The following is a 14,821-nucleotide window of genomic DNA, read 5'->3' on the forward strand; positions in this document are numbered from 1 at the left end:
CCCACTCTTCCATACACTTGCCTAAGCAACCTGCAAATTCAACCCCCTTCCTGATTCACTTCCTCGACACAAAATAAATGGTTTTATACAGGATTTTTGCCCACCTATGCAGCCCTCTAAGCGATTCACTTCCTCAACACGCCTTCGCAGGACTTCTACCTACCCTACGCTTTCCTAAACAACCTGTAAATTCAGCCCTTTTCCTGATTTACTTCCTCGACACAGGAAAGTGGTATTATACAGGGTTTTTGCCCACCTATGCAGCCCTCTAAGCGATTAACTTCCTCGACACGCCTAGAGCGGTATTCGCAGGACTTGTACCTACCCTACGCTTTCCTAAGCGACCTGTAAATTCAGCCCTTTTCCTGATTATTTCCTCGACACAGGAAAAGCGGTATTATACAGGGTTTTTGCCCAGCTATGCAGCCCTCTAAGCGATTCACTTCCTCGACACGCATACAGCGGTATTCACAGGACTTGTTATTTATTTTCTGATCGCCCAAACCGATGGACAGCCGCTCGCGCTGAAGTGACCCAGACAGAATGATCAGCAGGATTAATAAAATGAATCGATCAAATTTGAACAAATGCAACCCGAACGAGACAGATAAAACACCCAACCCGACCACAACTGAATGAACCACAATAACCCAAGCAAACCACCCACCCGCCCGGACCGAGCAGATCTACTTAAACTATTTTATATGTATTGCAACCCTCGAGGCTTTTTAACCCTTTGTCATTTAGCATGCATTTCGAATTCAAAAGCTCCCCGTTTCTGGTTTTCTAGTTCTTCAATTTGGAAAGACCTACTTGGTGTACTACAGCTGAGGCCGGGCCCCGGAGCGAACCACACAAACTTTATACTATTAAGTAAGAACTTTAGCTTACCTTTATTTAGTGGCCACTTTGTTTGTGTAGCTCGTCCAAACCGTTCACAGCTGCAGGTGTTCACCGTCTCTGGTCCCTGTTTTTCACTCCTGGCAAGCTTTCTATGTGGTAGAAATATTTAACTCAAAAGTCTCTCTAAAAAACTGGAGCTTGTGAATTCAGAATATACTTTATTAAAGCAAAACAAAGCAGAGCTGGTCCATGGAGCAACTGCTTGCCCTGACCCAGGGCTCTCCTTTTATACAGATACAAATGCATAGTCATGCTTATACAACCTACACAGTTACTCCATTATATGTCCATTATTAACATCCTTCGGTGTCACATGTTATTTACTTACAAGGGCTACATGCGTTTCTATAAATGGGCCTCTGTCTCTTGTCTCATTATATTGGTGACATGCCTCAAGAAATTATATACATACGTACGTTAAAGAACAATCACACTCTGTATTGACTATATTCACTATCCAGGCATGCATCTGGAGTACAAAGTATCAATTATGTTCATTCTGTTTTACCCTTATCATTTCATAACACATTATGAAACATATCAATTAATACTTAAACATGGTTTACACATGTCATGTCCATAACATACATTTAAGCCTTTCCCAACAGCCATCCTCCAAGGACCCTGAGCCACTATGGTTTTTCCTTGTGACCATATGCATGTGGCTATGTGTGTCAGGTCATAAGCACAAACAACGGATAACACTAGTTCCATTGTTACTCTAATCTCCACACAGCCACAACCAGGAGTTTTATCTCCATCACATGTCATTGACATACCCAGACCAGCTGCAGGGAGCTAGAGGGAACCATCCATTATCAGAAGCATAGCATTTGCACTAATGAAATGTCTCTGCTCTGTTTTAACCCTTTAATTGGTTCTTAATCCATAAGCATTTAAGGCATATAGGCGTTTCATTCTACAACATATGTACTCGAAAATCATCCATATTCTGAGGGCAAAAGGGGGTGCAACTCAATATTAGGATGGCTACTCATCACTCACAGGGAGCTGACGAATATCAAGGTGACTAGCTATGTTTGATAGCACTTTTAAATAGTAACGAAAGCACTTTTCAATATAATTGCAAAAGCTGTCATAATGGGTAGCTATATTACTGGCAACTTGGACAAGTTATTCAATAACCAAAGACTGCTAGCGACGTTATAACGCCCATTCACAATGTAGCTAGCTAAGGGTATTACTGCCTGGCTATCTTGTTAGCTTGCTACTTAGCAAGCTAGCTGGGTAAGTAGCTAGCTACTGTAGTTGAGTGAAGTTAAAGCTGTGTAGCTGACTAGCGTTTTAGCCAGAAAAGATCACTCCTGTCCGACTGGCTAGATTCTGAAGATTTGTACATGAATAGCTATGAATAAAACCAAGCAAAGTGTTGTAAATACACACTTTGTTTACTTCAGAGCCAACGCGCGTCTTTCCGGCCGACCAATCGGAGAGACGAATGGGTATGTTCTTGAATTCAGTGCCTGCACAGATAACTGATCAACCTGGTCTCAGAGGAAAACGTATTATATGTTACTAAAATCGGTGCCACTCCGATTAGTATGATATGTTATATTAGGTTACATTACATAATACGAATTGTAGGACGTGTAGTATGTTACAAATTCCAATAGGTATGAGATGTTACACATTCCAATTTGTTGTTTCTAATAGTGGCTAGGTGGCTAATGCTAACGTTAGCTAGTTTCGGGGTTAAGGTTAGAAGTAAGGGTTACGTTTAGGGTTAGGGGAAGGGTTAGCTAACATGCTAAGTAGTTGAATGCTAAGATATCATGCTAAGTAGTAGCCTGTAACAAGTATACTGAACAATAATATAAATGCAACATGCTATAATTTCAACACTTTTACTGAGTTACAGTTCATATAAGGAATCAGTCAATCGAAATAAATTAATTTGGCCCTAATCTATATATTTCACATGACTGGGCAGGGGCGCATATGCCCACCCACTGGGGAGCCAGGCTCAGCCAATCAAATGAGTTTTTCCCCACAAAAGGGCTTTATTACAGACAGAAATATCCTCAGTTTTATCAGCTGTCCAGGTGACTGGTCTCAGACAATCCCGCAGGTGAAGAAGCCGGATGTGGAGGTCCTGGGTTGGCGTGGTTACACATGGTCTGCGGTTGTGAGGCCGGTTGGACGTATTGCCAAATTCTCTAAAATTACGTTGGAGGTGGCTTATGGTAGAGAAATTATCATTAAATTCTCTGCCAACAGCACTGGTGGATATTCCTGCAGTCAGCATGCCAATTGCACACTCCGTCAAAACCTGAGACATCTGTGGCATTGTGTTGTGACAAAACTTTTATTTTCTCCAGCACATGGTGCACCTGTGTAATGATCATGCTGTTTAATCAGCTTCTTGGTATACCACACATGTCAGGTGGATGGATTATCTTGGCAAAGGATAAATGCTCACTAACAGGGATGTAAACAAATTTGTGCCACAATTTTTTATAGAAATAAGCTTTTTGTGCATATGGAACATTTCTGGGCTCTTTTATTTCAGCTCATGAAACATGGGACCAACACTTTAAATGTTGTGTTTATATTTTTGTTCAGTATAGAATCGATGATACCTTTCTGTAGTGCCAGGGCATTATTGCTTTGCTTTAGCTAATGGACAAATGTTTATTGGTAGGCCTATTTGGTCGTGATTTTCTCATGTTAAGCCTAACATTTTACAAAGCTATAAATGGTGTCACAATTGCTGGCTGGTGGCAATAATTTAATAACTTTTTCAGTAATTAAAGTTGGAAATGTATACATTGCAGATTGTAAAATAAATGTTCAATGCAACAGCAACACTAATCAGCCTGTAATCAGCAGAGCATTCACCCAACCCTCTTCCTCCATCCCCATCCTCCCTCTCTCTCTCTCTCTCTCTCTCTCTCTCTCTCTGTCTCTCTCTCTCCCTCTCTCTCTCTCTCTCTCTCTCTCTCGCTCTCTCACTCAAATGCGGATGTCAATATTATGGTTAAACTCAAATTGATTAAAAAAACACTTTTGGAAAGAATGTTTAAAAACGGTATAATCTTTGTAAATTGTATCATAAATAGGACTGGTGGAGTTATGTCACACATGCAGCTAACAAAAATATATGGAAATGTCTGCTCTATCCAACATTACAAACAACTAATTGCAGCATTACCGCAAAAATGGAAGAGACAAGTGGAAGGGGGAGAAAGTAAGGAACTTGTCTGTTAACCAAAATTGGTTAAAGAAAATTGTGATATATAAAAAAGTATACCAGTTTCATTTAAGGACCAAACAAATGACAGCTGTGCCATTCAGATTGCAAAATAGTTGGGAAGAGATTTTCGATGTACCGATTCCATGGCACATGGAACTGACACACAAAACGACGCCAGATTCAAAACTTGGAGTTTTTCAATTTAAATTATTATACAAAATTCAATCATGAATCAATAGAATGTTATATATATAGGGGATACAACTGTCGTGACTTTTAACATCAATCTGATGACTGTTATTTCTCTAATTAACTAACTATGTTTAATTGTTACAATGAACTCATTAGGATATGGGGCACCACGAGAGCGGTTGTTTAAAGAGTTACCATCTCCCAAATTAAACTCTAAAAGGTCTATACCTATCACATCGATAAATAGTCAACTTATTTAATCATAACCTCATATCATATCGTCATTCTGAACGTCGTAACCTCCTGGCATCTTCAAAAAACCAAGCCTTACTTATGATTCAGTACTACACAAATTGGTTTAATTATTTATTTACTAGCCTACTAAATAATAACACAGGATAAACACACACACACTGTACAGGTTATTGACCGGAAACTTAATACGATGGAAATAGGTCCCTAGCGGACTTGTTCAATATGGCAGCTTGTTACAAAATAAATGGAGAGGAGGGGGAGAGGGACAGAGACATAATACTTTGGTACATTTAGAAACTACTCTCACAGTAATCATATACTTTGCACACGAACCGCCACCTGTTTGGAGTAAGAAATCATGAATGTATTTACGTGTAAATGTCTTGGTTCTTCGTGTATTTCTGTCGGAACCTGGCCTTCTTGGAAAGGGGGTTGGTTGGGCCTTTCCGCAGCACGTTTGTAAGGCTCTGATTGTTCAAAAGGGGTCACAATGTCCTTCTTCTTAGTTGTCCAGTCTCCAAAGACTTGTCATGTAGTCCTAAACAGAACTACAGAATTGATTCTACTTCCATTCGCTCTGGAAGATGATTATTTGAAGATAGGCTAGCCAGCCGTGTCAAAGGTTCCCAGTGGGGTGATGAGAGTAGTAGAATACGATGGTTTGAAGTGAGTAGTAGAATGGTCCCACTGAAATTAGCTTTTCTAGATACTTTACTCAGGACAGCTAATCAGCCGTACCAGTGATTATCCGGGAAGGGAGTTTTCTTCTCCACCTCGTGTTGCAATTCAGAGTTCGAACCACTTTAGATGTGAGCTGTAGCTCTACATCTCTCTGGTCTGAATGTTAATTTCTTTACCGATCCTTTATGCACTCTGGTCGAAAGGGGCGGTTCCGTCAGGATGACACGCTCTCTGAACTCACTCGGGGCATGGCTACTTAAGAGATGTCAAACTATTATCTCTTATGGCTCCTAAAATCATGTCCCTCTCTCAACAAAAACACTTTCATAATTTTTCATATTTCATGCACAATGCATCGGATGGACACTTCACACATATAGTATAAATACTTTTCAATTTACAGTATTTCCTCTATAATATTTTTGATGACATCACAAATTAACAACCAAACTGACATCAGTGTTCTTTAAGGTCGCCTCTGACCATTCCCCACGTTCTCTGTTAGATTTTTTTTTTCCAGTATTCGCTTTAGAACTTGTTAGAGTTTTGGCAGGAAAAATCTCTGGAGACAAAGCACATTCCTTTGTGAATTTGGAGAGGGAGACCCTGGGCCTTCTCTCCTTTGATTTACGACAGGGCGTGAGGTGTTAAACCCCCACAGTTCCCTCCTCTTCCTCTCTGTGGGTGAAATGGGGTCTGGTTGAAGTTATTAATTGCAAACCTGATCTGACCTATTTGGATCCTCACAGGACAGTCATGACACAACCATCCCAGTTCTGCAGATTTTGCTGTGAAGAGACAGAATCATTAGATCATTTGTTTTGGTACTCTCCATATGTAGCTTGTTTTTGGTCGGAGGTTCAGGAATGGTTGAATAATTGCAACATTTACCTGGAGTTAACTCTGCAAATAGGATTGCTGGGTGATTTGAAAAGTCATAGTCAATTGAGCAATAATATAATAATACTTATGTTATTTTTAATTTACAGATTAATTTAATCTGTAGAATCTATGAGAATAGAAAGGTTCAGAATTTTTGTGAAACATCCCAACACAGTTGAGAAATATATGTGTCATGTGAATTTCTATCTCTAATTCAACCTAAGCTTGAATCATTACCAGAGGTTGTAAGGCTCTGGTTTTAATCATCAATGATTCAAGGTCCACAACCCACAAGTATTTATCTGTATATTTATTCATGGCGAGCTCTGGCTTCAAAGACACAAACATACGTTTTTATACCTCCTGAACTTGACTCCTCCCACCTTTAGGTGACTTTTCTAAACAGTTTCCGCCTTCCCCTTCACCCTTGAATGTTTAGTACCGCCCCCTCTGTTAGTGGGTTGACACTACATGATAATTCTAACATTTATACTGTATTTGGGGTGAAATCCTTTAGTCATTATTCTTAAAATCCAAATTAATCTAACAATATGGCAAATAGAAATCAAAACTGGATGGTCTTCAGAGATAGATGGGAGGGGTTGAGAGTAGCTGAAGAATGGGACTAAAAACAAACAAAAGATAATGTAAAATAGACTGTGTCCATAAAATGTATATAGTATGAATAAGCTGGAAGTTGAGGCCTAAGTGTTGTTGTCCATTCGCTTATTCCAATTAGGGGAGGGGTGGTAGGGTTAGGGGAAAATAATAAAGGAAAATATATAAAAACATATACACTACCAGTCAAAAGTTTGAACACACCTACTCATTCAAGGGTTTTTCTTTATTTTGACTATTTTCTACATTGTAGAATAATAGTGAAGACATCAAAACTATGAAATAACACAAAAAAGTGTTAAACAAATACAAATATATTTTATATTTTTGTTTCTTCAAAGTAGCCACCCTTTGCCTTGATGACAGCTTTGCACACTCTTGGTATTCTCTCAACCAGCTTCACCTGGAATGCTTTTCCAACAGTCTTGAAGGAGTTCCCACATGTGCTGAGCACTTGTTGGCTGCTTTTCCTTCACTCTGCGGTCCAACTGTCACGATCGTCGGGTACAGAGGACCAAGGCGCAGCGTGGAAGGTGAACATATTTTATTAATTTGAATGATAACACGAACAAAAACAACAAACGATAACGTGACGTCCAAAGGTGCAAAACACAAACCTATACAGGAACAAGATCCCACAAACACTGTGGGAAAACTGGCTGCTTAAGTATGGTCCCCAATCAGAGACAACAAGCAACAGCTGATACACGTTGCCTCTGATTGAGAACCACACTGGCCAACATAGAAATACTAAACTAGAACGAAAACAAATGAAAACGTACACCCTGGCTCAACATACTAGAGTCCCCAGAGCCAGGGCGTGACAGTACCCCCCCCCAAAGGCGCGGACTCCGACCGCGCCAACCAAACACCACAGGGGAGGGACCGGGTGGGCACTCCGCCTTGGCGGCGGATCCGGCTCGGGCATGATCCCCACTCCCTCTCTAACCCCCCCAAAGTACCCCTGGTCCGGTCTGGCCCTGCTGACCGGAGCTGGACTGCACACTGGTGGAGCGGATTGCTCTAGCTCCGGCGTGAAGCAGCTGACCCGTGCCGAACCAGGCACCGGTGGAACAGGCACGGGCTGTGCCGGACTGACGACGCACACCACTGGCTTGGTGTGGGGAGCAGGAACGGGCCGAGCCGGGCTGACGAAACGCACCCCTGACTTGATGCGGGGAGCAGGAGCGGGCCGGACCGGGCTGACGAAGCGCACCACTGACTTGGTGCGGGGAGCAGGAACGGGCCGGACCGGGCTGACGATGCGCACCATAGGCTTGGTGCGTGGAGCAGGAACAGGCCGGGCCGGGCTGACGACGCGCACCACAGGCTCGATGCGAGGAACAGGAACAGGCCGGACCGTACTGGGGACACACACCACTGGCCCTACGCAGGGATCAGGAACGGGCCGGACCGGACTTGTAACACACCCCAGTACCTCTCGCCGTGCCTCTACACTTTCCCTCTCCTCTGTGACCAGTGGCCCCCTTAACCTGGCGGCCTCCTCTGCAAACCCGCTGGACCGCTCTATCGCGGCCTCCTGCTGCCCCGTCGTCCACGGCGTGAGCCCCCCCCTAAACATTTTCTGGGGGTCTCTCCTCCCCGTGGGCCAGGCCCAGTCGAGGTTGATGTCCTTTAGCGATACCTCTGGCGCTGGCTCCTGGACACGCTGCTTGGTCCAGTGTTGGTGGGATCTTCTGTCACGATCGTCGGGTACAGAGGACCAAGGCGCAGCGTGGAAGGTGAACATATTTTATTAATTTGAATGATAACACGAACAAAAACAACAAACGATAACGTGACGTCCAAAGGTGCAAAACACAAACCTATACAGGAACAAGATCCCACAAACACTGTGGGAAAACTGGCTGCTTAAGTATGGTTCCCAATCAGAGACAACAAGCAACAGCTGATACACGTTGCCTCTGATTGAGAACCACACTGGCCAACATAGAAATACTAAACTAGAACGAAAACAAATGAAAACTTACACCCTGGCTCAACATACTAGAGTCCCCAGAGCCAGGGCGTGACACCAACTCATCCCAAACCATCTCAACTGGGTTGAGGTTGGGTGATTGTGGAGGCCAGGTCATCTGATGCAGCACTCCATCACTCTCCTTCTTGGTCAAATAGCCCTCACACAGCCTGGAGGTGTGTTGAGTCATTGTCCTGTTGAAAAACAAATGATAGTCCCACTAAGCGCAAACCAGATGGGATGGCATATCGCTGCAGAATGCTATGGTAGCCATGCTGGTTAAGTGTGCTTTAAATTCTAAATAAATCACTGACAGTGTCACCAGCAAAGCACCCCCACACCATCACACCTCCTCCATGCTTCACGGTGGGAACCACACATGCGGAGATCATCCGTTCACCTTCATACTGGACAGTATCCAGGAGTTCATCTGACACACAAGTACGTAGATAAATGCCAACATCCCGAAGTATCCTTTTAAGATGCTCTTTAGCTGGTCTATTAGTGCTGTGATGGGTCCGTGGTGGGAGGAGTGCATGGGTTTTATATGTGTGTTTTGTGTGTGCATGTGTGTGTGTATGTGCATGTGCATATTGGGTGTGTATTGCAATAGAATCAGATACAGAGACACACAAAATAGAGCAGGCACGACTCAGTCAATTACGACAATTTTATTTCCTGGTTACTGTTGTTTTTTTGGGGTCCAAGATCATTATAGGACCATATCATCTCTTCTCATACCCCCTTAAACCCCCCATCGTTATAGAACATCACAAATGCAAATTATGAGAGCAAGACAGAGATGAAGAAAGGGATGAGGCCAGGTAAATGTAACATATGAACTACATAGTATGTACAAAAGCAATGGGACCAGGACAAAGCTTTTATGTATATTGAAGTAACTGTTTATAAAGTTATTTTAAGCTACAGAGTTCATAAATAGTTTCCCCTAAAAGATCTTAAAACATATATTTTTAAACAATTATAAAGGTTCCTCAGATGTTAAATTGTTACCTTCCCTCACATGAACATGAGACTTATCAACAGCTGCTGATAAAATAAGGAAGTGGGGGGGGGGGAATCCTCTCTGCCGATTAGTTGAAGTGGACTGTCACTCAAAGCTGCTGGTCCAGGTAGAGGGAGACAGCTCCCGAGTCGTCTGAAATCTTCTCCTCTGGTTTGATTGATAGCTGGCTGCAACCTTCTCGGGAGAGTAATATCTGTATCTGTGACTCAGAAACCTAGGGAGAGGAACCGAGGGAGAGGAACCGAGGGAGAGGAACCGAGGGAGAGGAACCGAGGGAGAGAGAAAGAAAATAAGACAGACTCGAGATGCTCTTCATCTCTCTCTCCCACACACAAATGACGTATAACACAAAAAAATATGCTTATATCTGAGCAATTAAAAAAGTACCTTTTCAAATTTCTTGGCCTTGTATTGATCCGCCCCCTTCAGGAAGTTCAGAAGGATGATATCACAGAGGACTGTACCCTGCAGCAAATCAGAACAAAGACAGTTACACAAGATGACCGAACAAATCCTGAAATATTTGCCTCGATTCTAGGGTTAATGGTGGTAACATTCAAAACGTATTGCATGGCCTCCTTTTAAAGCATACAGTCTGAATACAGTAGCCTTACCAGTCCCACAGAGGTAAAGGCTGCCACTAGGTTGATCAGAGTAGGAACTGTGTTGAACTTCCTCGCCTGAAAGGACAAAGACAGATGAATCCCATATAATACACAGATAACAGGTACACACACCCTAATCCACACTCACAAGGCCAGTGACCAGGATGTCAAAGCGGATAGCGTAGGCCTTGTGGAGAGTGCGGAAGTCCGTCCCATTCTCCATTTTGTAATATTTGGCAAATCTGTGGATGGTGAGAGAGGGGGAGACAGTGTCAATGAACATATAAATACAACGAGAGGATGAGGGGGGTAAGAAGAACAGAGAGGAGAAAAGGGTGGAGGAAATGTACCCAAAAGAGGATGGGGAGAAGGAGGAAGAAAGAGGGGGAGTCTCTTGAACGGTACTAAACTGAAAGGGGTTACAGTACCTGAAGTTGTATCCCTCAGAGATGCCGTTCTTTTGAAACACAGCATCAAGTCGCGTAAAGGAGTAATGTGGTTCACATCTTTCTTCTGACTCATCCAGATTACACTTCCATTCAATATTGATCCCAATCTCTCCACCCTGATAGAGGGAGAAAGAGGGAGGGAAGAGAAGAGAAGAGAAGGGCGGATAGGTGAGGAAGGGAAGAGGAAATGTAGGGACAAGCATGTGGGACTGGAGATATCTAAAATGGAGAGGGAGAAGTGGGCAAGAGAGAGGTTGAGAAAGCAGAAAAATAGAGAGAGAGGGAGAGGAGAGAAAAGAAAGATGGGAGACCCTCGGGGGAGAGAGATGGAGGTAGAGGAGAGGATGATGGCGAGGGGGAAGAGGGGAGGAGTGGGTCTCACTGTCTGAGCGATGGTGGAGATATTCTGTCCAGTGTAGCGCAGCACATCTCCCACCTTGAAGATTGGACAGTGGCGGTTGTGCTCCGGATCATATGTACAGTTACTGATATAAGTTTTATTCAGGGACGATGGGAAGTTCCCTCTGTGGGAGAGAGAGGGAAGGTAGAAATTAGAGTTATAGAGCCAAACCCCTTCTTCTCAAGCACAACATCATAAAGGTCTTCCCCAATACAGCCCCAGAAATGGGAAGTGTGTGCGACTCACCTGGTGACGTTGAACATAGGGAAGCGGATACTGTTCTTGATGAAGATGGTGAAGTTTTCCACCTCCATCATTGGTTGCCTGAGAAAGGGTAGGGGAGAGAAAGGAGAGAGAGAAGAAAGAGTTAGGTGGGATGCACAAGTTGTAAACATGATATGTCACATGTTCATGATCTAATTGTCTATATAAAGCAGCTTTTTTATGAGAGAGAGAGAAAGAGAGATAGAGAAAATGAAAGAGAGGTCTTACATTTTGACTCTGTCATTCTCAGCAGGGCACCAACCCTCCATCTCACAGCGGCCTCCTTTAGAGGAGTTCACACAGGCACCAGTTATTATTCCTGTGTAGGAGAGAGAGAGAGAGAGAGAGAGAGAGAGAGAGAGAGAGAGAGAGAGAGAGAGAGAGAGAGAGAGAGAGAGAGAGAGAGAGAGAGAGAGAGAGAGAGAGAGAGAGAGAGAGAGAAAGAGAGTGAGTGAGGGGGGGAGAGAGAGAGAGAGAGAGAGAGAGAGAGTGAGTGAGAGAGAGAGAGAGTGTGAGTGAGAGTGAGTGAGTGAGTGAGTGAGTGAGTGAGTGAGTGAGTGAGTGAGTGAGTGAGTGAGTGAGTGAGTGAATGAGTGAGTGAGTGAGTGAGTGAGTGAGTGAAAAGTGAGAGAGAGAGAGAGAGAGAGAGAGAGAGAGAGAGAGAGCAGGGGAATTGTGGGGAAAGGAAGAAGAGGAAAGAGTTGGGACTCACCGTTTCCAAGGAAGCTCCCTAAATGCTTGTCACAGTCTTCATCCGTGTCACAATTGTACTTCATTTCACTCTGAACACACAAAGAACAGATACACAGACATTAGTAGCATTGCCCTTCGACCAGAAGCTCTGTCACCACCCAATATTAAGTGCCTCAGCTTTTGTTAGTGGTAAGGGCCGGGCCTTCGCAGAGTAGAGTACATTTTATTGTTAAAAACATGGTATAGAGTGCTGGAATAGGTAGGGACATGGTACATGTGTACTGGACTGAAATGGACTTACCTCAGGGCAGAAGCCTTCGAACTGTTTCTCTGTGACAATGAGCTTGGTGATGATGCAGAACACTGTGGCACCCTGTCAGAACAAATACAAACCAACACTTTAGCCTAAACATCATCAAGTCAACCTATCAGACCTACTGCTAAAATCATCTAAAAGCCTCAACCAATGCCTTAGTCTTTTTTTGTTCTTGTTATCATTAGCAACCTGTTTTTTGCCATACTATTTAACCCGTTTCTTGGGCTAATGCTAACTAATGTACTCTAATGAGCCACTCAGGCACTTATTCCACCCAACCAAAGGACTTCATTTAGTTTCCCATCATCACTTCACACAAAGCACTTCCCTTTAAGTGTTTAACATCACCACAGTGAAATGCTCAATGACATGATATCAAGTATCTATAGACTGTTCGTGTACCACACCTCTGCTGACTGAGCGAGTTTTTGTGTGTGTACATACTGCAATAATTTCATGAACGTGTAATCAACATTTTGTACACTGAGTATACAAAACATTAAGAACACCTGCTCTTTCCATGACATAGACTGACCAGGTGAATCCAGGTGAAAGCTATGATCCCTTATTGATGTCACTTGTTAAATCCACTTAAATCAGTGTAGATGAAGGGGAGGAGACAGGTTAAAGAAGGATTTTTAAGCCTTGAGACAATTGAGACATGGATTGTCTATGTGTGCCATTCAGAGGGTGAATGGGAAAAACTAAAAATGTGAGTGCCTTTGAACGGGGTATGGTAGTAGGTGCCAGGCACACTGGTTTGAGTGTGTCAAGAACTGCAACGCTGCTAGGTTTTTCACGCTCAATAGTTTCCCATGTGCATCAAGACTGGTTCGCCACCCAAAGGACATCCAGTCAACCTGACACAACTGTGGGAAGCATTGGAGTCAACATGGGCCAGCATCCCTGTGGAACGCTTTCGACACCTTGTAGACTCCATGCCCCGACGAATTGAGGCTGTTCTGAGGGGAAAGGGGGGTTACAACTAAATGTTAGGAAGGTGTTCCTAATGTTTGGTATACTCAGTGTATATTACACAGTGTACAGTTATAATATACAAGTTGTGTACAGTAACTATGTTAGCACTGCAGTGTAACTTCAGCGTTGTTTTAGATTAGGGTCAAGGGTAAGGAGTCAAGGTTAGGCGTCTGGGTGTCACAGACCTGCGTAGGGGCGACATAGTCTGCCACGTCCATCACACGGTTGTTATGGTATCCGAAACCCTTCACTTTGGTCATGACAGAAGACTCGATGCCAGAGTCTTTCACCTGGTATGCCTTTTCGTGTAAAAATACCCAACTAAATGACAAAAACAGAAAGAGAGATAGATGGAGGGGAAGGTTGTGGAAAATGACAGGGAGAGGGACGGTTAATGAAGGAGGATTAGTAACAATAGTTCTAGAATGATCAGAAGCAAGAAAAGAATAAAGGGGGAAAGAAAGATGATAAAGAGAGAGGTCAACATTTTCACAAAAACAGATTGTACAGACCAAACGAAGTAGATGATGATGAGCAGTTGTACAACGCGGTTGATGATTCCAACAGACCAGCTCTTCACCACCACAGACTTGGTTGTCTCGTAGGTGAAGAAGTCCGTAATACAGCCCCATATCATAGACATCCTGGGAGGTGGGTTGTCTGTGAGCGCGCCTATGTGCGAAACAGCTACAAGTGTATTTTGAATCAGAGTTTCTCCAGGTGTGTGAGTGAGAGTCCAATAAGTATGTAGATGTTCCTTCAGTTGCCACACAATGCTGCTGATAAGACTTTCTCACAAAAATTCCCTCTGCGTGTCGTTTGTCTTTCTTTGTTTCACCCTCTTAGTACCTCTCTCTGTAATGATAACAGTACACCCTCTCTCTCTTTTTCACTAACTCTCTCTCTCTCTCTGGTTCATTGGGTAATCATATTGGACCACCCCTTTTCTCCTCAAAAAAAAAGAAAAAAAAGAAAAAACCTCTTTGACTTTCTATCTCTGTTCCTCCCTCACATCCTCTCTCTATCCTCACCACAAATCCCTGTCTCCCTACCGTCCCTTGAGTCCCTTCCCTCCCTTTCCCATCAAAACAGTGCTCTCCTCTCACAAGTGTCTCACTACATGTGATCATAAAACACTTATCTCAAAAGCCTTAAACCTTTCAATCCAATTTAACCCCAATTTAACCCCACAACAACATGTGAACAGTACTCTGCAGAACGGTAAACACCCAGTAAGATGCATTTCAGAGATCAATACAAACTAGGTCACTCATATTATTAAGGGTGTAATGATAATGGCTATTATAATCAAGCTTAGTATCATACACGTTAAGTGTGCTAATGTAATAATTTCAAAAGCTGTAAG

At 43.2% G+C, this 14,821-nt stretch overlaps 1 protein-coding gene across 1 annotated transcript; it reads right to left on the reverse strand.

The window, feature by feature from the left end:
* Nucleotides 1–9,379: 9,379 nt before the first annotated feature.
* LOC121536881 (P2X purinoceptor 3) lies at nt 9,380–14,389 on the reverse strand. The gene is made up of 12 exons (XM_041844498.2): nt 13,968–14,389; nt 13,641–13,776; nt 12,463–12,534; nt 12,181–12,250; nt 11,697–11,787; nt 11,451–11,528; nt 11,187–11,328; nt 10,784–10,920; nt 10,504–10,597; nt 10,365–10,430; nt 10,138–10,215; nt 9,380–9,964 (listed from the first exon to the last, which is right to left on the reverse strand). Exons 1-12 carry the CDS (start codon nt 14,096–14,098, stop codon nt 9,839–9,841), a joined length of 1,221 nt encoding a protein of 406 aa, XP_041700432.1. The 5' UTR covers nt 14,099–14,389; the 3' UTR covers nt 9,380–9,838.
* Nucleotides 14,390–14,821: the final 432 nt, after the last annotated feature.

Source organism: Coregonus clupeaformis, chromosome 2 (genome assembly GCF_020615455.1).
Source record: "Coregonus clupeaformis isolate EN_2021a chromosome 2, ASM2061545v1, whole genome shotgun sequence".
In the NCBI taxonomy this organism is placed as follows: Eukaryota; Metazoa; Chordata; class Actinopteri; order Salmoniformes; family Salmonidae; genus Coregonus; species Coregonus clupeaformis.

Bases quoted from the DNA above. Each gene is read 5' to 3' on its own strand.
- LOC121536881 (XM_041844498.2), bottom strand. From the start codon at position 14,098: ATGTCTATGATATGGGGCTGTATTACGGACTTCTTCACCTACGAGACA. The intron at 11,529-11,696 runs GTAAGACCTCTC...ACCCTTTCTCAG, and splicing joins GAGAATGACAGAGTCAAAAT to GCAACCAATGATGGAGGTGG. The intron at 10,598-10,783 runs GTACTGTAACCC...CACCATCCACAG, and splicing joins TCTGAGGGATACAACTTCAG to ATTTGCCAAATATTACAAAA.